We start from the raw sequence: 25310 nt of genomic DNA on the forward strand, positions 1-25310 counted from the left end.
AAACATAAATGGTTATTTAATTTGAAATTAAATAATTTCAAATTAGTTTTTACCAATTCTTTGTATTCACTCCTCATCCCTTGCTGCCCTTATCGCCTCTTCCTTTGCCCTCTCTGCTAACCTTGCTTCCCATGCCTGCCTCTCTTCTTCATACGTTATCATCTCCTTCAATTGCTTCATCAATTCCTCATTCACCCCCTTCTTGTTCCAGAGTATAGAAAGAGCATTTAGGAAGATTTCCTTCTTTATCTCCTTCTCACCCTCACCCAGATTAAACCATGCCCCCGCCACCTCCTTCAATTCCTTCACCCCTACCACGTATGCTTCCTTTGCCAACCTTCCTGCCTCTACTAACCTTGCTGCCTCCTTTTCCCCATCTGCCGACAATCTTGTTTCCGTTGTTTCCTTGCTGTCCTTATTAGCCTCGGAGATCGGAGATCTCGCGAGATCACGGCGAGGTCACGTCTTTTCGAAGCTGTCCCATGCGCTCACGCTTTCGAAGCTAAGTGATCTTTCACATTTGTGTTTTTGTCGAGAATGTATCTATCTTTCGGTGTATGTACCTATAGCGTATCTTTTGGAAAATTTTCGGTGCTAATTTTTCGTACATATATACACAATCGTCGGTGAATGCGTATCGAGTATTCTGCGGCCTAGTACTCGTAGGCTTAGACGACCGTACCGTCTCCGACCTTGTGGTTTTGTTTTTCTCTTAGCGATTCGTTGAATCCGCTGCAATTATTTTCGTTCTCTGTTTCGTCCCAGACGTTCACCCCGAACCTCCTTGTTTAATATCTCAGCTCACAAAAAAAAAAAAAAAAACCCCAAAAAAATATTTCCTTCCCAGGTCTTATTCATTTATTTGTTGTTCTTATATGTTCGTTCGTTCTTCGTACATGATCACGTGGTTATAAATGTATAATCTCTCCCCTGAACAACTATTTTCTCTCATATATTATAACACCCTTTTCTTCTTTTCCTACAAAAGGATGCTTTCGTCTTGCTCACCAAATCTATTCATTCCAAAATATATATATAATACCATCTCTTACAGTTCCTCCTTTCTACAATCACTAAACTATCCAGAACTCCACCCCTCCTTCAGTGTCCTCAAACGTATTTTTGACTCGAAGGTCTCAAACTCATTTTGCAAAAAATGTTCGTTTCCCATGAATCGTACACTTTCTAAAATCCAATCTCACCCCTCCCCTCCAAATCTTCCCCATCACCCCTTCCCTCAAAAACTTCCCCATCATCCCTCCCCTTCAAAACTTGCCCATCACCCCTCCCCTCCAAATCCACCCCCTTGCCCCTCCCCTCCAAATCTTCACCATCACCCATCTCTTTCAAATATTCCCCCTTGCCCCTCCCCTCCAAATCTTCCCCATCACCCATTTCTTTCAAATCTTCCCCCTTGCCCCTCCCCTCCAAATCTTCCCCATCACCCATCTCTTTCAAATCTTTCCCCTTGCCCCTTCCCTCCCCTCCCTCCTAAACTCCCCCCACACCCCTCCCCTCCGAGACTCTCCCTCGCTCCTCCCCTCCTAGACTCCCTTCTCACCCCTCCTCAAAGCATCCTCCCTGCTTCTTCCCCCTTCCAACTTTCACCTTCATCTCCCCCAACCTTCTGCCTCGCTCTTCCCCCTCCTCAAATAACACCTCACTGTGCCTCACCCAATCTCCATCAAACCTTTTGTCCGCCCCATTCTTCCCTTTCTCCAAGCTATTCTGAAATCTCTGAAATCTCTGACACACCTTCAACAGATCTCCCTACCTCTTCCTCCTCGTCCACATCTTACCCTACCCCTCCCCCCCCCCCCCTGTTCTGGACCCGATGCTCCCCCTTCCGCTTCATTAACGGTATGGACCTCAAACATCCGGGGCCTCCGCTCAAACTTGACTGATCTCTCCATACAGGTTGCTTCTGACAAACCAGATGTGATCTGCTTAACAGAAACTTTCCTCCTTCATGATGTCTCTGATGCCTTGGTATCTCTCCCAGGTTACTCCCTCCTCCGGTATGATAGACCTGAGCCTCGTCCTGGAGGTGGGGTTGCTATCTTTATAAAAAACTCTCTTCCTCACTCGCCCTCCACTGCCCTCTCTCCACCTCACCCCCAGGAATACCTTTGGCTACGGCTTCCCCTTCGCTCCCACCTTTTGTTCATATGTGTGTTGTACCGTCCACCAAACAGCGATGACTCCATCTACATCTCGCTGTCTGATAATATGGACCAACTTCTATCTACCCATCCCAACTCTCTCTTCCTCATATGTGGTCATTTCAATTGTCACCATGCCATTTGGCTGGGTGTGGGTACCTCTCTCAGCAGCCACGGCTCTTCAGCAAAGGACTTCTGCGACTCACTGGGACTGACACAATCTGTCAATTTCCCGACCCGGATCTCAGTCAACGGAGCATCTTCTCTTCTGGATTTGGTTATGACAAACTTCCCTGAAAATGTCTGCTGCTCTTCTTCTGCTCCAATCGGCTCATCTGATCATGTGCTTGTCAAAGTGGACATCTCTCTGACCATTCTCAGAGAGCCTCCTCAGCATCGACGAGTCTGGCATTTCACTCAGGCCAACTGGCACGGTCTTCAAGCAGCCATCAATCATCTGGACTGGTCTCCCATCTCTACCGCCTCTGACATCAACTCATCCTGGGAATTCTTTCAAAGTAAATTGCTCTCTCTCATGCACAGATTTATCCCATCTCGTCTTCAGTTGTCATACCCTTCCTCCCGTCCATGGTACACGGAATCTTGTGGTGAGGCTGTTGCCCTGAAACAACTTGCTTTCGTCTCCTGGAAAGCAAATCCAACGGAAGGAAATCTCATTTCCTTTCACAAAGCCCGAAACAAGTGTGTGTCCACCCTCAGGAGAGCCAGGAAACAATATCTCACTGTTCTCAAGACCGAACTCTCTTGTCTGTCTCCCTCTTCCAAATCCTGGTGGCATCTGGTCAAATCTGTTCCTGGTGTTTGTTCCCCCTCCATCCCCTCCCTCACCTCAAACGGCTTAACGGCTGACTCCGCACGTGAAAAAGCTGAATGCCACAACTCTGTGTTTGCCTCTAAATCTTGTGTCCCAAACCCATCCCCCTCTGTACCCACCATACCCAGTCGTACCCAGCTGCTCCTGGACTCTGTGTCCTTTCCTCCTGACAAGGTGGAAAAGTTTCTGTCAACCCTCGACTCTGATTCTGCAACTGGTCCTGACGGCATCAGCCCATGGGTCCTAAAATCATGTTCTTCCGCTCTTTCACTCCCTCTTTCTGTTCTCTTCACCCTCTCTTTTGCTCAAGGTCATCTGCCATCTGCTTGGAAATCAGCCAACATCACCACTTTGCACAAAAAAGGTGCAAAAACAGATCCCAGCAACTACAGACCAATCAGCCTTCTCCCAATTATCAGCAAAGTCATGGAATCCATCATTGCTTCAGATATGAAATCTTTCCTCTTCTCCAATGGCTTGATATCTGATCATCAATTTGGTTTCAGACCTAGTCACTCTACTCTGGACATGCTGCTTCTGCTTTCTCAACAATGGATGGAGGTCCTCAACGCCAAACAGGAAATTAGAGCTGTCTCCCTTGACATTTCACATGCCTTCGATACGGTCTGGCACCCTGCTCTGCTCACCAAACTCTCCTCCTTTGGTATCCATGGAAATCTACACGCATGGCTGGCGGACTTCCTCTCTGGTCATAGTCAACGTGTGGCCCTGAATGGGTTTCTCTCATCTCCTCTTCCTGTTCAGGCTGGAGTTCCCCAAGGTAGTGTTCTGGGCCCTGTGCTTTTCCTGGTCTTCATCAATGATCTCTCTGACTCTCTTGAAAATCCTCTCTATCTCTTTGCTGATGACTCTACTCTCTGTCGCTCCATTCCTCATCCCTCAGATCAGCAGACTGCAGCCTCCTCACTCTCTGCAGACCTGGACAAAATCACAGACTGGGCAAACAAATGGAACATGTCTTTCAATCCTGATAAATCTCACACTCTTACGATGTCTCTCCGAAAAGACCGACTGGAAAACCCTCCCATCCACTTTCTGAATAATCCTCTCCAAGAAGTTCTGTCACTCAAGCTTTTGGGTCTCACTATTTGCCATGATCTTTCCTGGGAAAACCACATTTCAAATCTGGCCTCCAAAGCCAGTCGCCGACTGGGCATCCTCCGTCGTGTGAAGTCCTTCCTTGACACACCTGAGCTCCTCACCACATACAAGGCTTTCATCCGCAGCTCTATGGAATACTGCTCTCCCCTCTGGTCTGGTGCTCCTGCCTCACACCTAGCCCGTCTTCATGCTGTTGAAACCAAAGCGTTCAGAATCATTGGAATATCCGGCGATGAAGCTAAATCCAAGGGCCTTTCACTCACTCACCACAGGCAAGTTGGTGGTCTTTCCGTCTTCTACCGACTCCTCTCTGGCCTTGCCCCCCCAGCCCTCTCTGGGATCTGTCCCCCAAATATTCCTACAGGTCGCACAAGATCTGCCTGCAACCCTCTTATGGTTAAACTGCCAAAATCAAGACTTTCTGCTCACCTTCACTCCTTCATTCCTCTTTTCTCCCGCCTCTGGAACAAACTCCCTCACTCTCTTCAATCCCACTCTACCCTCCAGGTCTTTAAAACAGCTGTTCACCACCATCTCTTATCCTCCCCCATCCAAAACCTTGATCTTTTCTACCCCCGCTAATTTTCGGTCCCCATGTGTTTTATACCTCTCCCCCCCACCCCCCCTCCCCTTCCCACGCCTCCTGCCCCCAAGCCCTCTCCCTCCCACACTTCTCCCTGCTCTCAAATGTTGTGGTTGTGTGCTTCCCCTTCTCTCCCCATCTTGGCTTCCACTCCCTCTTTTGTATATTTTGTTTGTCTGGTTGATTTGTTTGTGAAATAAATGTTAGCTCTTTCACGAGCCTCGATTCAGTATACAAAAAAAAAAAAAAAAAAAAAAAAGCCTTTTATTGTTGCTCTTACTTCCATATTCTTCAATTCCTCCTTTATCTTCTCCAATTCCTTCATCATCTCCCACCCATCCCCATCCTTTTTCCCCTTCTTCCAACCTAGGAAGAAGGGGTACCTCCCATCCTCCTCCACCTTCTCCAATTCCTCCTTCATCTTATGTTCTCCCTGTGTCGAAGAAAGCCACAGTATGACGTAGTCCCTATTCTGATCCTCCTCCATCTCTTCCTCACTCAACCTCTCCCAGTTCGTCATCAACCCCCATCATGATGTTCTTCTTAACCAGCACTTCTTCTTCCTCCCTTGCCCTTGCTACCGCCTCCCCTTCCCCCTTCTCCACTGCCTCTGCTATTCTTTTTTCCGATAAAGTATCAAACCATGGTTTTATTTCTTTCGACCTCTCTTCTGCCCTCTTCTCCACTTATAATTCTCTTTTTACCCTTAGGACATCTCCCCAGAGTACATCATACGTGTTTGCAATGCTGGGTAAAGTGTTTGCAATGCTGGGTAAAGTGTTTGCAATGCTGGGTAAAGTGTTTGCAATGCTGGGTAAAGTGTTTGCAATGCTGGGTAAAGTGTTTGCAATGCTGGGTATCAACCAACGATTCATCTGGATTTTGAGCTATTCTTGCATTTATAATTATTTTTCTCACAATAGGGTACCAATAGGATTTGTTAACATTTTCTAAAAGACCTTTATATTTCACAACATGAAGAAGTTCATTTTTATTTGATATTTTAAGCAGGTCTCTATTTGTGGGTTTTACAATATCGGTATATGGCCAATCCTTGATTACAAACTTTCCCTGTTTATGTTCCAATCCATAAGGAATGAAAAATTTTACTCCCTTTTCTTGCAAGTATCCTTGAATACAAAAATTATAATTTTCCTGAAGTAGTTTTTCTGCCATTTTAATATAAAAAATTATTATTTATCTTCAATTAGGTCAATAAACATTTTTACCATGCCTATAACACTATTACAACATAAAAATATTGGTTTGGGGATATTATTCTCATTCATTTCTGTGTGTATTGCAATAGGATTACTCAAAATAGAGCCAAGTTTCCCAATTCGTGTAAATTGTTCTGATTTATAATAACCATGATAATCTAATTCATTAGTTAGCCACTCCTCATCCTCCTCTATTTCTGTTTCTGAATTACTGAAAGAAACAATCTTTTTTTACCATATGTGCCATCTCAAAAATAAAAGAAAGAGTATTATTACTTCATTTTATTTCGATGGTTGGCGTTTTAAATGATTGACAAAGCAAATTAAAACTTGATGGTGAAATGGGGGTTGGAACCGTTTGATACATTTGAATATTTGCGGGAATTATATTTTGAACAGATTCTATATTAATCCCAAGCCACATGCTAGAATTATCAACCAACGACTCTACATCAACGATAAATTCAAGGGGTGTTTCCATTTTGAAAAGGAGCTCTACTTTACTTTTGATACATTTGAAAAACTGTTTTATGTGTAATTTATGTGTAAGTCCAAAGTGAAGCATATCCGTATGGTTGTAATAATATTCCTCGAAACAATCGTGGGGTAATATAACTTTGATCAGTATGTTTTGCGTCGTATACGTTTCAAGATGTAAACCTTTGGTAGATATCGTGAAACAAACGGTATTCATGTTATTATATAACAATTCAAACAGGGCTTTAAACTTGTTTGAATGTTTTGATCCACCGTAAAAAAGCATTACTTATTTTAATAACGCAATGTTTCTTTATACTAAAGACTAATTTTTTAAATAATTGTTTCTCCAAGTTTTGTCTCTTGTAACTCGAGTGAATAAAATGTCCCCAAGATTTCTTCTCCATGTAAATCATATGACTTATAAGTCTGAGGTACTGTATCCGTTACCTCAACGATTTTAAAAAGTTCATTAGTCCATCTCTTTGTATAACCCTTCTGAAAATGACTTTTCCACCTGTATATTCTTACAACATCGCCAACTTTGAACTTTGGTTTTCTCAAATTAATCTCCTTTTCATATTTTAATGTTGTAACTGTTTGTGCTGGTTTTTCTTTAGTAGATGAATGTACCACATTGTTATAATTGTCAACAATATCCTGAATTTCCGATACCCATTGTTGAGAAGCGACTTGTGTGAATTTTTTATACAGCCTCTCTTTCAAAGTACGATTAAAACGCTCAATAACAACTGATTTTCCTTCATTAAAAGTACTGGATAATGTAATGCCATGCTCTTTAAGAAAGTTCATGAATATGCTGTTGTAGAACTCCGTCCCCTCGTCGGACCACAGTTTCTTTGGTTTCCTTTTACTTTCATTAAATATCTGTTGGAGGAAGGCTAACATCAGAGTATTACCCTTCTTGTTTTTCAGGGGAACAACCCAGGCAAATCTACTTCTCAATTCAATAACGGTTAGGCCATACTTGTGCCCTTTATCATTATTTAGTTCAATTAAATCAGCAGACCAGATGTAATCAATGGCTTTAGAATAAACCTTCCTTCGTTTAAACTTTGTGATTATAGGTTTGTGTAACTCATCAGCTAAAATGACTCCTTACTCAGGTTTAATATCATCCTTGGAGTTTAGTAGTTTTTTAAGGGCTTTGCCCCAGGTGGAACACCTTGATGGGCAGCCCCCATGCCAAATCTCAATTTAAGACCTATCACCCTCTTCACGAGAGGCCTAACAAGTTTCTCTCTCAACGTTGGATCTCGCATCAAAGACAAATTATACAGCATTTTTCTACAGGCTTCATGTTTTCTAGTTAGGGCATTTTATAATTTTTTTGAAAAATCTGTGAAAAAATTGCTTACCAATAGCTTTCTTCACCAATGTGTTCATGTAGGTGTCTACAAACACCTCTCAATTTATTCCTTCCCAAATCCTTGGGGAAAAGTCAAAATTCAAAATGGCGTCCAAAATGGAAAAATTGTGGATAAAGTCATAGTTTGGCCAGAAATTTAATACTTAATATGGGGAAGAAACCACAAAAATATTGTTCTAGGACAATTGTGAACTCTTGCTAAGCATATTTGTATTATTATCTTGCTTTATATCCAAGATGGTGGCCAAAATGATGTCCAAAATGGCCGCTAAAATGTGAAAATTGTGGATAAAGTCATAGCTTGGCCAGAAATGTAATAATTATTATCTTGCTTCAATATAATAGGTGTCTACTGAGACCTCTCAATTGACTCAGTATGGAAGGGGATGTAATAGCTGCACCTGGCCATGGCTTGAGGTGTTTCATCTGTGATGAAAGTCAAGGTCAAGTGTATTTCTGCCCCCGACATGCCTGAGTCCAACAGAGGACGTTTCCGGAATGAATCTGCTTTTAAGTCTTGGGTTCAGATGCTAAACCACTTCTCGTTCATTCACCAGGAGCTGGAAGGAGGTATGACCACACGTGGAGTACCTGTCCACACAGACGTCACAAAAGCCCAGATGAAGAAAGACGATGATGCTGTCAATGCCATTGTTGGATGGTTGGAGGAGGTTAACCCCTTCGATGCAACACGGGACTCGAAGACCCTGGTATCCTTCTCCACGGGGTTCAGTAGCACTCCCGAGGACCCAGTCAATGCTGATCAGGCAGAGGAGGTTGGCAGAGCCATGCAGGCCAAGATGGATGGAAAAACTTTTTTGGATACAATGGAAACTAAGCACAAGGTCAAATCATTAGAGAGCTTCAGAAGTGGACCCAAAGTCAATGGGAAGAAGCTGGTTATTGACTCACTCAAGCTCTTCAACCGCCTCATCATCATCAGTGAGCGTGAAGTCAAGACCAAACAAGCCCTGCGATTTGAGTTTACGCCAACACCGATGTCTCTATTTGATAAAGACCAGAAGTTGCGAAAGCCAGACAAGGCTGCCCTAGCAAAGGTCCTGAAAGCATTTGTAGAACCCGTTGAACAACACCCCTGCACGAGCATGGTGATTGATGGTGGGTGGCTCCTGCACAACGTCAGATGGGAGGCTAAGTTCACCTGGAAGGACATCGCTGAGAGCTACCTCCAGTTTGTGAAGTCCATGGGGAGCCATTGCCTCAGGATCACTGTGGTCTTTGACGGATACGGCAGCTCCACCAAGGACCATGATCACCTGAGACGAACAAAGAATGCATGCTGCGACATTCTGATTCGCCCAGACATCAAAAGCCTCGTTCCAAGAGAAAAGTTCCTCGACAACAAGAGCAACAAGACCCAGCTCATTCAGCTACTTGCTGAGACATTCGGTAGAAATGGGATCAGTGTACAGGAATGCCCCGATGATGCAGACACCTCTATCGTCCGGGCAGCTCTAGATGAGGCAAGAGAGTCCCCTGTTGAGGTGAGGGCTGAGGACACCGACATCATGGTTTTGCTGATTCATCATGCTGCAGACCACCCGATCTTCCTCACAACAGCCAAAGACACATCTTACGATGTCGGAAAGATCCGGGAGGCCCTCCCAGAGAGATACCGGAAGTATCTGATCTTCTTGCACAGCTTCTCCGGCTGCGATACAGTGTTCGCGATTTCTGGGTTAAGCAAATCAACTTTGCTAACCAAGCTCTGCAAGACTGACAAAGCAGAGAGGGCCATGGACGTGTTTCTGGACATCCGAGCCAAGAAAGATGACATCATCAAAGCCGGCTGTGAACTATTCAAGCTCATGTTCCGCGGGAACCCATCCAATGACTTGGGGGACTTGAGATTTGACATCTTCAGCAAGCGGGCCGCTGCTGGGAGCATCAAACCTGAGAAACTGCCCCCAACAACAGAAGCTGCAGCACAGCACTCTCTCCGGGCTTATCTCCAGACTAGAGATTGGCTGCTGCTGCAAACTCCATCATTGGATGTCCTGGACTACGGATGGAAACTCGGTGACCAAGGTTATGCGCCGGTCCCTACAACAGACCCTATCGCACCGGACTATCTTCTGAAGTTTGTCTGCTGCAACTGTGAGGGGAAATGTAGCACACTCGTGTGCTGCTTGCTGTAAAAAGCAAGGAGTCAAGTGTATTTCTGCTTGCGGCAACTGTCATGGTAACTCTTGACAGAACATCAACCAGCCAGATGACGAGAGGAGTGTGGGATATGCTGGGGATTCGGATGAGTAGGGTGAACTAGAGAACTGACTAACCGAGGTTTCAATTGAGATACATTTCTATTTCTATATAAAGCTATGACTTTATCCACAATTTTCACATTTTAGCGGCCATTTTGGACATCATTTTGGCCACCATCTTGGATATAAAGCAAGATAATAATACAAATATGCTTAGCAAGAGTTCACAATTGTCCTAGAACAATATTTTTGTGGTTTCCTCCCCATATTAAGTTTTAAATTTCTGGCCAAACTTTGACTTTATCCACAATCTTTCCATTTTGGACGCCATTTTGAATTTTGACTTTTCCACAAGGATTTGGGATGGAATAAATTGAGAGGTGTTTGTAGACACCTACATGAACACATTGGTGAAGAAAGCTATTGGTAAGCAATTTTTTCACAGATTTTTCAAAAAAATTATAAAATGTCCAAACTATTCCTGCTAATGTATCGTTATTACGATAACCAATGTCGTGCTTCATACACGTCTCATCAACCCTAACTATGGGTTTAAACCATGGTTTAGGATTGTCATTTTCATCTAATCATTTTTCCAAGTTTGTTCCTGGGCCACAGAAGGAATACCCCTGTAGATGTAGTTCCCCTGGAATCCCTGTTGTTGTAAACCTACTACCTGACAGAATTTTTTGTATATCACCTCCACTTTTAGATGAGATAAATCGACACTTTTTAGTCCCGCATATTACACATTCTCCCCTTTCATAAATTCTATTCTTTTTATTTATATCATACGATATATTTTTAGATTTAGTTTTCTTTTTACATTTGATGCAATAACTCATTTTATTGGGATATTATTTTTTAAATTAAATTAAGTAGGAATCTGTGTCCAAAGGGGATATAATCAATTCCATTGGTTAAAATATACCTTTTATCATCATAAGCCTCAAGAGCTTTCTTGTTTACCTCCTCCGTATATAAATGATGTGCATAACTTCTTATCGTATTCATTTTTCTAAACTCTTTCTTTAAAATTAAACAATTATAATAATGTTCAAAGCCTATTTCTTCTTTGATAACATTTTTCTTTATTCTTTCAACTTTTTATCACGTCTTTCAATATTGTTATCAATATATTTATAAGCATAAGCCTTCACTCTCAAACCGACATATTCAGTCATTACCTTTCCTCCGAACTCATCCTTAAACTTTCCAATAACCTTTTTATTATTTGAGGAAAACAACTTATCAGTTAACTTATAATTGCTAGTATCGTACGAGTCACTAGCCTCAAGCATATCTGAATAAATATCTTCCGTCTTAATTTCTAAAATGAAACTATCCGTATCCATATGGAGTAGAGAAACATTATATTGATATTTCTTCTTCAAGTTATTGTAAAGGTAATCATACATTAGTAATTTTGATAAATGAAGAACCGTCGTTCCTATATAAATAGGTTTATCCATTTTAATACTCTCTTTTTGCAAATGAATAGCGACAAAGTTCTCTGAAAACACCACTTCTCTTTGAAAACTAGGTTTTTAAATTAATTTTGCTGCTTGCTCTAAAGTTGTAGTAAGTTTTATGTTTTCGCTATTCCTAAGATTTTCCATCGTCTTTCCAAATACAGAATTATTCATCTATATATATATGACACAGTTTGTGTGTGTGTGTGTGTGTGTGTGTGTGTGTGTGTGTGTGTGTGTGTGTGTAATGTTACCGATAGACTCCTAAACGGAGAGGCTTACGTGCTTGATATTTGGCATAGACATGGCCATTGAGCCTGGGACGAACATGGCCGAACTCAAAATACTTGACGATCCATATTTTTTATTCATATTTACCTCAGCGCATTTCAGCGCACGGAATCAACGGAATCAGAGCAGGTGGGCGCTGATTCGCTCGGAGCGATCACGTGATGACGCTATGACGCTATGAACGCTATGACGCTATGACGCTATGAACGCTATGACGCTATGACGCTATGAAAAAAAAAATCGCTATGACACTATGAAACGCTATGAACGCTATGACGCTATGAATGCTATGAACGATATGACGCTATGACGCTATGACGTTATGAAAAAAAAAATCGCTATGATGCTATGAAACGCTATGACGCTATGACGCTATGATGCTATGAAAAAAAAAAATCGCTATGACGCTATGAAACACTATGAACGCTATGAACGCTATGACGCTATGAACGATATGAACGCTATGACGCTATGAACGCTATGACGCTATGAAAAAAAAAATCGCTATGACGCTATGAAACGCTATGAACGCTATGACGCTATGAACGCGATGACGCTATGGAAAAAAAAAATCGCTCGCTTTCCCAAGGGGCTCACTCTCCCTCCGTTCCCCTCCCCTCCCCTTCGCCTTCCACCTCCCCTCCCCCACCCGGCAATGCCGGGTACTTCTGCTAGTCAATTTATAAAAGTCTTTCTCAAAATCGGTTTTTGCTTCTGTTCTCCTTTGAGTGTTAAAATCAATATACTCCTTCATCCAATGACTTTGCTTGAACTGTATAACTCTATAGAATTTCTTTACTATCAATCCTGCCAATACATATTGCTTTAAGTTCCTTTGGTGTAAAACATAATTTTCTTTATCATATAATGTAGTAAGTAATTTTTCTGTTGGTTTACCTTTTATATTAAATGTTCGTTGATAATCACTTCACCAATCTTCTTTCGGACATCTTTGGTAGGGGCATATGGTAGGTCGTCGTGTTTATTATGGAGTTCTTCAGGATATTTCAAATCAACCTCAAAATAATATCCAACTTCCGAATCGTCCAATTTTTTTTGTGAGGATGTAACGATGTTTTGTAAAACCTTTTTGTATCTTTCTCTTCAACCCATTTGAGTCCTCCATAAGGTAGAGCTTGAGACATAGCCCATCCATACAAATTATTAGCATTGTAATACATCAGGTAAGAACTATCTTTCGTATCATCATAATTAGGAAGATACTTATTGTTGGCTTTAGCATATCTCTTCGAACATACTTGTGATATTCCTCCTCTTTTAGCCTCTTCTATCACCAAAAGCATATCTACATCACAGATTAAATCCAGATTCTGTTTCGTCATTTTTAGCATGGCACTCCAAGCTAATCCGGGGGCTGTGTAGTAGTGGACAGGATCTAGCCCATATGATTGTTTATTATGACAAACTGTTCTAAAGGTTTCAAAGACGTCGACTAGTAGTAAGACGTCGGTTTTAAGACACAAATCATGATACTCTCCAAGGTTCTTTATGTTAAACGTTTTCCAAATATTTTGTGCTTGAGTATATTCTTTATCGGCATATGACATTTATTTAACTTGTTATAGAAACATTCTTTCGGGGGAAGTTGTGTTTCATTAAATCTCTCAAATGAATCCATGGAATCACATGGGTATATTCCCTTTTGTGATAAGAGTTCAATTTCTTTTTTATCTGATATATACTCTGAAAGACACGGAAAGTTTTTAATATTTGATGCCAAGGTAGATAATGGACTTGCCATAAATTGAAATGAGTCAAGAAACCTAATGTGGGTCATATCATATATATCTTTACCTTTTTCTTTGTTAAATGCTATTTTTGTATGTATAGTTTTTGTGAAAGAGATGTAGTCCTGATCTATGGTAGGAATTGCTGAAATGTTCCCATATGTTTTTGAAAGCTCCTTAATAAATAGATGTGCATCATAATGGGCGTTGTTGTGAAGAAAGACCGGAATGAAATTGGGGGTTTTATAATTAAGATTACATTCATTATGGGCCGGAACCCTATATTGCCCAGTGAGATGACGTCTGCCGTCTCTAACCTTTGGTTCCCCAGTATTTTCCTTCCCATCAATTTTCTTCCCACAGATATGACAGATGCTATTTGGCTGATCAAATTCTGTTTCTTCTTCTTTTGTTAGGGGTTCATCGGTTTATTGGTTAATCTCATTATCTTTCTTAAGCATACACAGTCCTCTTCTAATTGTTTTATAAACTCAGAAGCCACATCTTCTCCCCTAAATAGTTATTGTTTGTTGTATTTTTCGCCAATGGATGATTTAATATAATAACAAAACCCACAAGGAGTATGTTTTTGATATATATTCGTGGATGTTTCATTTGGTTTTGAAGAAGTGTCGTTTATCTTTTCAAGAATACAATCAAAGTCAGCATATATCACGAATGGGTGTTTTATAGTTTTATCGAAATCTTTGAATGATATGTTTGAACCTTCTGCCGGCATATTAATTAAGGTGGCTTTATGTATGACACAGTATTGTAAGTGTTTGTCTAATCTTTCTTGAATATTAAAGAAGTTGAGACATCGCTTACAGATGTATTTTTTAGCCTCGTGTTTGTTTATTTGTGAAGAAAATAATCTTGATAAATTTTTGATCTAAGCATAATGTGAATTTCCTTCCAAATTATAACATAGGTCAATACGAGTTTCATCATTTTCATAGTTATCCGAAATGTACAAATTCTGAACATTGTTTTTATCCATAAGACCATAAACATTAATAGATAGATTAATTCATTTTCTCAAATTTAGGAATATCTTTCATGGACATTGGAAATGGTAAACCAGTAACATTTAACTCATTTTCATATTTCTCATCATGTGATACCCTTTCAACATGATGTTCAGCGGGATGTAAGGGTGCAAGAACAGACCATAGAAAACATTTATGATCTTTATTTTGAATATTAATAATCACCTTTTTGTCCCCCGTCGCACCGCGGAGCGAAAGGGGGACTATGGTTTTCCCCTCCGACCGTGTGTCCGTCCGGGTGTCCGTCCGTCCATCCGTCCATCCATCTATCCATGCGACGGCATTCGAATTTGGTGTGTGGGTGCAACCCACGTCAAAATCCAAGATGGCCGCCGCCATGCATATCTGATGCCATGTATGTCTGAACCTTGTGAGAGGAATATCTTGAAAAATAAGCGAAGTACCAACTTCTAATCTGGTGTGTGGGTGTATCTAGGTATAAGGAAGAAAGTTATTGGAAATTGGGTCGCCACGTCAAAATCCAAGATGGCCACCACCATATATATTTCTGAACCTTGTGAGCAAAATATCTTGAAAAATGAACGAACTACTAACGTCTGATCTGGTGTGTGGGTGTATCTAGGCATAAGGAAGAACCCTCTTGAAAATTGGCTCGCCACGTCAAAATCCAAGATGGCCACCGCCATGTATGTCTGAACATTGTGAGCTGAATATCTTGAAAAATAAGCGGAGTAGCAACTTCTAATCTGGTGTGTGGGTGTACCTAGGTATAAGGAAGAAAGCTATTGGAAATTGGGTCGCCACGTCAAAATCCAAGATGGCCACCACCATATATATTTCTGAACCTTGTGAGCAAAATATCTTGAAAAATGAACGAACTACTAACGTCTGATCTGGTGTGTGGGTGTATCTACGCATAAGGAAGAAGGCTATTGAAAATTGGGTCGCCACGTCAAAATCCAAGATGGCCGCCGCCATGTATGTCGGTGAGCTTGTGAGCGGAATATCTTGAAAAATAAGCAAAGTACCAACTTCTAATCTGGTGAGTGGGTGTGTCTAGGCATAAGGAAGAAGGCTATTGAAAATTGGGTCGCCACGTCAAAATCCAAGATGGCCGCCACCATATATATGTCTGAACCTTGTGAGCGAAATATCTTGAAAAATAAACGAACTACTCACTTCTAATCTGGTGTGTGGGTGTATCTACGCATAAGGGAGAACGCTATTGAAAATTGGGTCACCACGTTAAAATCCAAGATGGCCGCCTTGCATCTTCCACTTTGTCAACTCGCATCACTTCACCGACGGGGGACCTAGGCGAAACGCTTGTTAAGATTTATATTTTTCGGCAATTCAATATAAGAAGAAGCTTTTAGGGGGGTTTGATTTTAGAACATGTATATCGATGAAAAGTATTCTTGTAATAGTAAATCCACTACCCACAAGCGAATGATCCGCCTGTTCTTCTTGTTCTATAAGTTTATCATAAACGTCGGTTAATAAGAACCCCTGGAGTGATGGGATAAAGTTTGGTTTTGTTCTCATATAACGTTTTACAATAAGCTCCCCTATTTCAGTATTAGGTTTTTTCAATTCCATTTTTACTCCAATATAAAATTTAAGGGGTTTAATCTCATCCGAAACATTCTTTACATAGCTTTCAACAGCGGGTTTGATTGTTTTAATCACCTCTGCTATTGATTTTGGTTCTGGGGGTGGTAAATTAAAAATCCTTAGTTTAATATGTCCCCTAAATGCACCATCAGTGTCCTTGATAGTGTATCCCCTCAACTTTATGTGTTTTTGTGATTTAAGATGAGTAGGAAAACTCCTCTTCAAGAATGACTTATCACAAACGCGGCAACATTTTGTTTTTCGTTCGGGTGGAGCTATCATATGTAAAAGTTTGAGTGTATGTTTTTGGGATTTAAGATGTCTTTTACGTCAACTTTTATAATCAAGTTTACAAACATCACAATACAATGTTTTTGGTTTTTCTTGTTCAAGTGGAGCCATCATCTGTGAAAGTTTGGCTTTGTGTTTGTTGGATTGAAGGTGTTGTTTATAATTGTCCCCCGTCGCACCGTGGAGCGAAAGGGGGACTATGGCTTTCCCCTCCGTCCGTGTGTCCGTCCGTCCGTCCATCCATGCATGCGTGTGTGCATGCATGTGTAAGCGAAGAACCGCATTCGAATTTGGTGTGTGGGTGCAACCCACGTCAAAATCCAAAATGGCCGCCGCCATGTATGTCTGTTGCCATGTATGTCTGAACCTTGTGAGCTGAATATATTGGAAAATAAGCAAAGTACCAACTTTTAATCTGGTGTGTGGGTGTATCTAGGCACAATAAAGAACGCTATTGAAAATTGGGTCGCCACGTCAAAATCCAAGATGGCCGCCGCCATGTATGTCTGAACATGATGAGATGAATATCTTGAAAAATAAGCAAAGTACCGACGTCTAATTTGGTGTGTGGGTGTATCTCGGCATAAGGAAGAAAGATGTGGAAAATTGGGTCGCCACGTCAAAATCCAAGATGGCCACCACCATATATATGTCTGAACGTTGTGAGCGAAATATCTTGGAAAATAAGCGAAGTACCAACTTATAATCTGGTGTGTGGGTGTACCTATGCACAAGGAAGAAGGCTCTTGAAAATTGCGTCGCCACGTCAAAATCCAAGATGGCCAACGCCATGTATGTCTTAACCTTGTGAGATGAATATCTTGAAAAATAAGCGAAGTACCAACTTCTAATTTGGTGTGTGGGTGTATCTCGGCATAAGGAAGAAAGCTGTTCAAAATTGGGTCGCCACGTCAAAATCCAAGATGGCCGCCACCATATATATGTCTGAACCTTGTGAGCGAAATATCTTGAAAAATAAGCGAAGTACCAACTTATAATCTGGTGTGGGTGTATCTTGGCATAAGGAAGAACCCTATTGAAAATTGGGTCACCACGTCAAAATCCAAGATGGCCGCCTTGCGTCTTCCACTTTGTCAAATCGCATCACTTCACCGACGGGAGACCTAGGCGTAACGCTTGTTGTTTTTATAATCGTGATCACAAACATTACAATATGTTGTGACCTGCTTTTTATATGTCCTTATATTGTTCATTTTATTTAAGAGAAAACTCTTTCAACTAAAAATCAATTTTTTTTCAAAACATAAAATGAATAAAATTAAAATGTTGGTGTAAATGTCCACCTCAATGTGTTAAATAAGTTATGACAAATCTTATCATGAAATTGTTTATGCTCAATTGTTTTTCAACCAGTAAAATCTTCAAGATTACATTTATGATTATGTTTATGCAATAACTGAAATAATAACTATTGTATATTCAGAATTTTTTTTCTATCTAATGCTTCAACCTTATCTCGACCATGCTTTTCATAGTATCGGTTTAATAATATTTTAAAATCGGTAATTAACGCTTGTTCTAAATGCGAAATATCATCCAGTTTCTTCTTGGTTAATGTTACATATATTAGATTAATATTTCCATAATGTTTCGTATATTTCAATTCTTTTAGAAACATGGTGACATGAGTTTTCTAGATATTGGAATATTTTATAACCTCGTCTTCGTGGTCCATCAAAAGTCTATATGCTTTAAACTTTTCATTCAAATTGTTATAAACCTTTTCTGGTATTTTACAATATTGTTTACCTTGATATTGAGTAATGCATTTTTGAAAATGAGAAACTCTATTGTAAATATTTTTTCCTATTATATTTACTCTCTTATAATCATTATAAGTCATATTAGTGTTAAAACTTAATTGTTGGTTATTATACCACAAACATGTTTTAATATTTATGTAAGTTATTTCAAAATCAGATAAGTTTTGATTTTTACAAAATGTGCAAGTAATATTGGCGATAGGTTTAATTTCATATAAAATGGATATATTCCATAATTTTGACCTTATTATTTGTTCAACAATATCTAAAAACTCATTTATAATAGATACATTATTTTTAAAGATTGGATTATGTGTATTCATCGGTGATAATGGTTTAGATAAAATTGATTTATATTCATGTATCAAGCCTGGTGTTGGCTTCGTGGTTAGGGTGCTGGCTTGTGATCTGAGGATCCTGAGTTGGAATCCCGGTCGATCGCTGAATTAACACCAGAGGGGTTGACTCAGCCTGTCATCCTTCCGAGGTCGGCAAATTGAGTAACAGCTTGCTGGGATGAATGATCCCGGTGTGTACCCCGATTTAGAATAGGTACACCGTATCCCTGTGCATCGTAAGAGGCGACGAAGGATTGGCGTCAGGAAGGGCATCCGGCTATAAAAACATTGCCTCAAACAGGGAACCATGTTTGTCATGGGGCCCGCAAGGCTAACCCCCACTCTTGTGGTGAAAAATGGCCTTAAAACGATCATTCATTCATTCATGTATCAATAATCCTGTCCTTACAATGTAGAACATTTTATCCTGATTAATATTCTGTAATGTTTGTTCAATATTTGCAATATTTGTTTTAATATCACCTGTTTCATTATAAGTTACAATTAAATCTTTTATCCTATTTAATTTTCCATGAAGTACATCAAAATCCATGTTAAATTTATTAATTATTTTATTATCAATGTTAATAATATCTATTTTTTCATTTAAGTTATTCATTTGTATTATAATTGTCATCATGTTAAATAAAAAAATCTTTTTTTTTTTTTTAAATATTTATTTTAGTGAAAATCTGAAGTTTTGAAAATTTTGGGAAATTCAAGAAAATCGTGAAATCTGAAAAATAAATAAAATGAGAAACTCCGAACAAACCTTTTCCTCAGAAGATCCGACCCGATCACCGTTTCAGCCGCTTGTGGAAAAGGACACGGAGCCGAGCACGGAGGACAAAAGGACACGGAGCCGAGCACGGAGGACAAAAGGACACGGAGCGGAGCACGGAGGACAAAAGGACACGGAGCGGAGCACGGAGGACAAAAGGACACGGAGCGGAGCACGGAGGACAAAAGGACACGGAGCGGAGCACGGAGGACAAAAGGACACGGAGCCGAGCACGGAGGACAAAAGGACACAGACCCGAGCACGGAGGACAAAAGGACACGGAGCCGAGCATGGAGGACAAAAGGACACGGAGCCGAGCACTGAGGACAAAAGCGCACGGAGCGGAGCACGGAGGACAAAAGGACACGGATGACGGACACGAACACGAAACCAAAAAGGACACGGATCGATACGATCCGATCACGGGGATCTTCGTCACAGTTAGCCTACAGTTCAAGGTTTACAAGATCACCCGGAGGTTTTCGTCGTTATTGAATCCTTCCTGTGAACGCAATTCATTCTTCTTCTTCTTCCTCCTCAGACTCACCGATCTCCACCATGTGGTCATTGATGGCTCATTAGCCAATTGGCGTCAGATAAAGAACTGAAGCCACAGATCGGCCATTTTACCACTCCCATTCATGGCGCATGAGAATAATTACTTTTAGTTCAGTTGTTTTTCAATCGTCGACTTGGCACGAAGTTTGGAGTTACACTCAACCCCTTATATTGACCTAGTAGTGAACGAGAGAACATCAGAACCCATTCCAGCATGCCGCGCCCTTTGGAGTGCCACTCGCCTCTCACGCCGCGCCGCCGCGCCCCATCCAGTCCTGCCACGCCCCATCCCGCCCCGCCATGTCCCGCCCCGTCCCACCCCGTCCCGTCCCTCTCCTCCTGGATTGTAATCCTCGATCCGACTGTTCTTGGAAGCACCGAAACCGAAATCCTGGTAGATATACGAGGCGATACTAACAGCACATTTTTATTTTTGTTTTCTCCTTTACGACACCACCTCGGGGGAAAGTCTGTCAAAATGACGGGTGCACAAAAATAAACGACACAAAGGATTACAATAAACACAGTTATGGATTATGTCCGATGGATTATTTGCAATAAATAATACATTAATGCAGTGCAAGAAATGAGAGTTTCCCTGGGAAGGATTGGAGGTGAGGACAGCAATTTGTTTAAACATCGCATGTTGAATAGAGACCATTGCAACATCAGCATGTCCCTCCTCCTCCTCCTCCTCCTCCTCTGCCCAACAGGACAGACATCTTTAGAATTACCCCTAACCCCCACTCCACTAACAGGAGCGAAAGGTGGTCTCCACCCCCCCCCCCAAGAGTAGGGAAATTCGATCCCAAGCATCCCCTCCCCCCCCCCCCCCCACCTCCACCCCCTCCTCCCCCCAACCCCAAGAGTAGGGGAAGGCGATCTCTAGCATCCCCTCCACCCCCACCCCAAGACGAGGGTAAGGCGATCTCTAGCAACCACCCCCCCCCCCCACCCCAAGGGGAGGGTAAGATGATCTCTAGCATGTCCCCCCCCTCTCCCCAACAGGACAAAGACGTCTTTAGAATTACCCCAAACCCCCACTCCACTAACAGGAGCGCAAGGTGGTCTCCAGCATCTCCGCCCCCCCCCACCCCTAAAGTATGGAAAGGCAATCTCTAGCATCCCCCGCCCCACCCCACCCCTCCCCCCACCCCAAGAGTAGGGGAAGGTGATCTCCAGCATCCCCTCCACCCCCACCCCAAGGAGGGTAAGGCGATCTCTAGCATCCCCCCGCCCCCACCCCAAGAGGAGGGTAAGGCAAGCTCTAGCATCCGCCCCTCCCCCCCCCCCGATGCCCTAAGAGGAGTGTAAGGCAATCTATAGCATCCCCCCCCACCCCCACCTGAAGAGGAGTGTGAGGCAATCTCAAGCCTCCCCCCTCCCTAAAAGGAATGTAAGGCAATCTCTAGCATCTCCCCCTCCCCCACCCCAAGAGAAGGGCAAGCAATCTCTGCCACCCCCCCCCCCCCACCCACCACCCTAAGAGGAGTGTAAGGCAATCTCTAGAATCTCCCCCACCCTCCCCCCCACACCACTAGGAGGGTAAGGCGATCTCTAGCATCTCCCCCACCCTCCCACCCCACGAGAAGGTTAAGGCGATGTCTAGCATCCCCCCCACCCTAAGTTTTATTTATGATTAAATTTATAATTTAATTTTTAAATAAATTTAATTTTAATGAAAATCATAAATTTTTTCTATTTTTAATATCGGCTTTCAAGCCAATATGGCTGCTGCACCACATGACATATGACCTGAAAAATGCACAATCTGTATATGTATGGGTTGGGGATCACGTTTGTGAAGTTTTGTGTTGATCAGATAAGGTACGTTTTTCTATACAAGATGGCTGCCAAACCACATGACCGACAATGTTATCATTTTCAAACTGTATGCAACAGTGGTGTTAGATGATGTTTATAAAATTTCGCATTGATAGGGTAAGTAGTTTCAGCGATATAATTATTTAATATTTTCCTTCAATCCAATATGGCTGCCAAACCATGTGACCTATGATGTCGTAAATGTCATATTTCAATTGAAATGGGTCATAGATCATGTGCATGCAATTTCAGATTTTTAGGATAAGGAATTCGATTAATGGTCTTAGCCGAGTCCAGGTAATCACAACCCAGAATGAGCACATTCCCCGAGGAGAGATAAAATACCTTATTTGGTACAATCTCTGAACAGGTATTTTTAGCCGCGTCGCAGACGCTGCTCATAGAGTGCCCTCTGCTGTTGTTGTTGTTGTTGTTGTTCTTCTTCTTGTTCTTGTTCTTGCAGAGAAGACAAAACCTCAAAGCTCCACCCATTCTGGGAACGATAGCTCCACCCATTTTGGGAGAGGCTTCATATAAACAAATATCCACCATTTTATTAACTCGCATAGCTTTGAGGCCTGTTTTGTAGGCCGTTGGTGTCTTCCTCTCTCACACAGTTTTATTTCAAATCAAATTCGATATATCATTCCATTTTTCACAGTCGCTAACATAGTTTTAGACTCGGTTGAAAAAAAACGGGAAGAAAATCCGATGAAAGTTGCCCTTTATAGAACGAAATGAATTCTCAAAGGCCTGTAACTTCAAGTCCATTGAGATTTTTTTTTTTAAATCGCGGCATGGTCAGTCATACACCGCCCGAAATAACAGACGGGAAAATGCCGAGATATATTAAAAATTCGTCCATTTGATGACAATCGTCACGATGAAATATTTAATTTATACGTCATCACAATAATGTGGAGAGAGGAGCATAGCTTCGTTCACGTGTTGCCACACACGGGAAATTGCCGAGATATATATTTGTTAAATCGCGGCATGGTCAGTCATACACCGCCTGAAATAACAGACGGGAAAATGCCGAGATATATTAAAAATTCGTCGCCACACACGGGAAATTGCCGAGATACATTTTCACTTTGCACAAAAATAACATCAGGTAATCGAATCAATAGGAATGTCCTGTGCCTATAACATCGACGTTATAGGCACAGCTGCATCTAGGCATTGTGTAACATCGACGTGGCTTTTGTTTTAATTAAAACTTTTTGTACTTGTTGGTTATTAAAAACATGGAGTTCTTGTGCTGAAGGTAATTTCACTTGAAGGTAAAATCATCTCTCCAGGACAATTAAACATTCATAATAATCGATACAGGTATTCGGTTTTGTTTACCTGTTTCGCAATTACTCACAATTTATTTTAGGAGAACACAAATTATTCCCACACCGTGAAACACCTGGACGGCAGTTTATACCTGGGTCTGGATTCGAACCCGGACATGTTCAAGATCGTCGGCAAAGAAGGATCATTTTAGCCATGAGGGTAAATGTCCAGGTGAAGTACATGATATTTCTATTGCTGTCCCTCACACCAATCCCCTTTTCTTACCTGTGCAGGTACTTCCAGGTGTTCAAATCGAACGGTTGTTCTTTATAAACGAGCGAATACTGTATCAAGGTCCAGGTAAATTGTAATAAGGTAAAGATTCCACAGACAACCCCCAAGACATTCCTCCTGGGAGACGAGATCACGTTTTCTGATTGTTATCGAGTCGTGAAACGAACTGTTGAAACACCCGGCTGTGACGTCACAGCGCATTATGACGACACAATCCACCAACAACCCCCAAGATTTTCCTCCTGGGAGACAAGATCACATTTACCGATTGTAATCGAGTTCGTTCGATTGAACATAATGGAGTTGTACAAGGACAGGGAATCGGGACTCCAGGTTACACTTCAGCCATTGTCCAGTGTACACTGTACACGTATAAAACAGGTATCCAACAATGGTCTTTAAACGTGATTTACTTCGCTCGAGGAATCGACTCAGACGATGTTGAGAGACTCAGATGGAGATGGGACACGAACGAGACTCAGATGGGACACGCGATATAAACCGGATTACCTGGTGGGGATCGGGTTTTCAATCACACCTTAATACTCCATGTCGTGATGACGTTTTATCACGTTGGTACGTGTATGATGACGTAATACGTCGGTGAATCCATTCTGGTGTCACGTGTTCCCGTTAATCTAACAAATACTCGTCGTACCTTTACCTTATTTACAGGAGTGCCTCGTGGGTTTCAGCAGTAATGTGTAATTTGTTCAGGATGCGGGCGATAGCTTGCCTACTCTTCGTGAAGTGCACCGTGGGATCTTTAACGTTCACTAACTAATGCTAGCACATAGGACGCCCGGCTTTGCGTCCATCCGAGGGACAAAGGTGAACACATTGATGAATCACCTGCCTGTGAAACACCAGGACGACAGTTTATACCTGGGTCGGGATTCGAACCCAGCCGCCCGTGGTTGTCTGGAACTTTGGAAACTCGTTGCTCTTCAATAAGATAATCTACACATTGTGTGTGTGTGTGTGTGTGTGTGTGTGTGTGTGTGTGTGTGTGTGTGTGTGTGTGTGTGTGTGTGTGTGTGTGTGTGTGTCCCTTCATAAGGGTCGGCTTTAAAGGCTTTGAGTAGAGCTTTCGGAGGGATTTGAGTTGGGGAAGGGTGGGGGGGGGGGGGGGCGGGTTCAAATTGACAATCTTTGAACACGACTGTTTCAACTGTTTAAAAGAATAAAAAAACTGAGGACCCAAAAGACCCCAACGACCCAGAAGACCCAAAATACCCTGGAGACTGTTAAAGACACAAAGGATCACAAAGACCCAGAAGACCCCAATGACCCCAAAGACCCAATGGACCCCAAATACCCAAATGACAAAGAGGACCCAAAATACCCCAAGGACTCAGAAGACCCCCAAGGACTCTGAAGATCCAAAATACCCCAAAGGACCCCAAAGACCCAAAAGACCCAAACACCCAAATACCTGAAGACCCAAAATACCCTGTGGACTTTTAAACATCCAAAAGACTGAAAAGACCCTGCGGACACAATGGACCCCAAAGACCCAAAAGACCCAAACAACCCTAAGAACCCAAATGACAAAGAGGTCCCAGAAGGACCCAGAAGACCCCAAGGACTCTGAAGACCCAAAATACCCCAAAGACCCAAAAGACTGAAAAGACCCTGAAGACCCTGAACACCAAAAATACCCTGAACACAAAAAAGATCCCGAAGACCCAAAAGACCCCAAAGATCCCGAACACCGAAAAGACCCCAGACACCAAAAAGACTCCGAACACCGAAAAGACCATGGACACCGAAAAGACCCTGGACACCGAAAAGACCCCGAACACCGAAAAGACCCTGACGACCCTGAAGATCCCTAAGACCTCAAATATTGAAAAGACCCCGAAAACCCCAAAAAACCCCAAACACCAAAAATACCCCGAATACCCAAAAGACCCTGAATACCCAAAATAACCCGAACACCAAAAAGACCCCAGAGACCCAATGGACCCCAAAGTTCACAAATATCCTTAAGGACCCCGAAGCCAA

At 41.9% G+C, this 25310-nt stretch overlaps 1 protein-coding gene across 4 annotated transcripts in view; it reads right to left on the reverse strand.

The window, feature by feature from the left end:
- LOC144889666 (uncharacterized) overlaps positions 1 to 19978 on the reverse strand; it is a 59110-nt gene extending 39132 nt beyond the window's left edge. For 2 of the 4 annotated variants that reach the window (XM_078770775.1, XM_078770777.1), the window contains exon 1: positions 19335 to 19873. Coding sequence is in view for 1 of the 4 variants with exons in the window: in XM_078770776.1 (XP_078626902.1) it covers positions 19816 to 19911 (96 nt within the window). In the remaining 3 variants the exon portion in view is untranslated. Of the gene's footprint in view, positions 1 to 19334 lie in introns of all 4 variants that reach the window. The other 2 variants (XM_078770776.1, XM_078770774.1) reach the window with 2 other exon arrangements.
- Positions 19979 to 25310: the final 5332 nt, after the last annotated feature.

This window comes from Myxine glutinosa, chromosome 1, assembly GCF_964187855.1.
Source record: "Myxine glutinosa chromosome 1, kmMyxGlut1.1, whole genome shotgun sequence".
In the NCBI taxonomy this organism is placed as follows: domain Eukaryota; kingdom Metazoa; phylum Chordata; class Myxini; order Myxiniformes; family Myxinidae; genus Myxine; species Myxine glutinosa.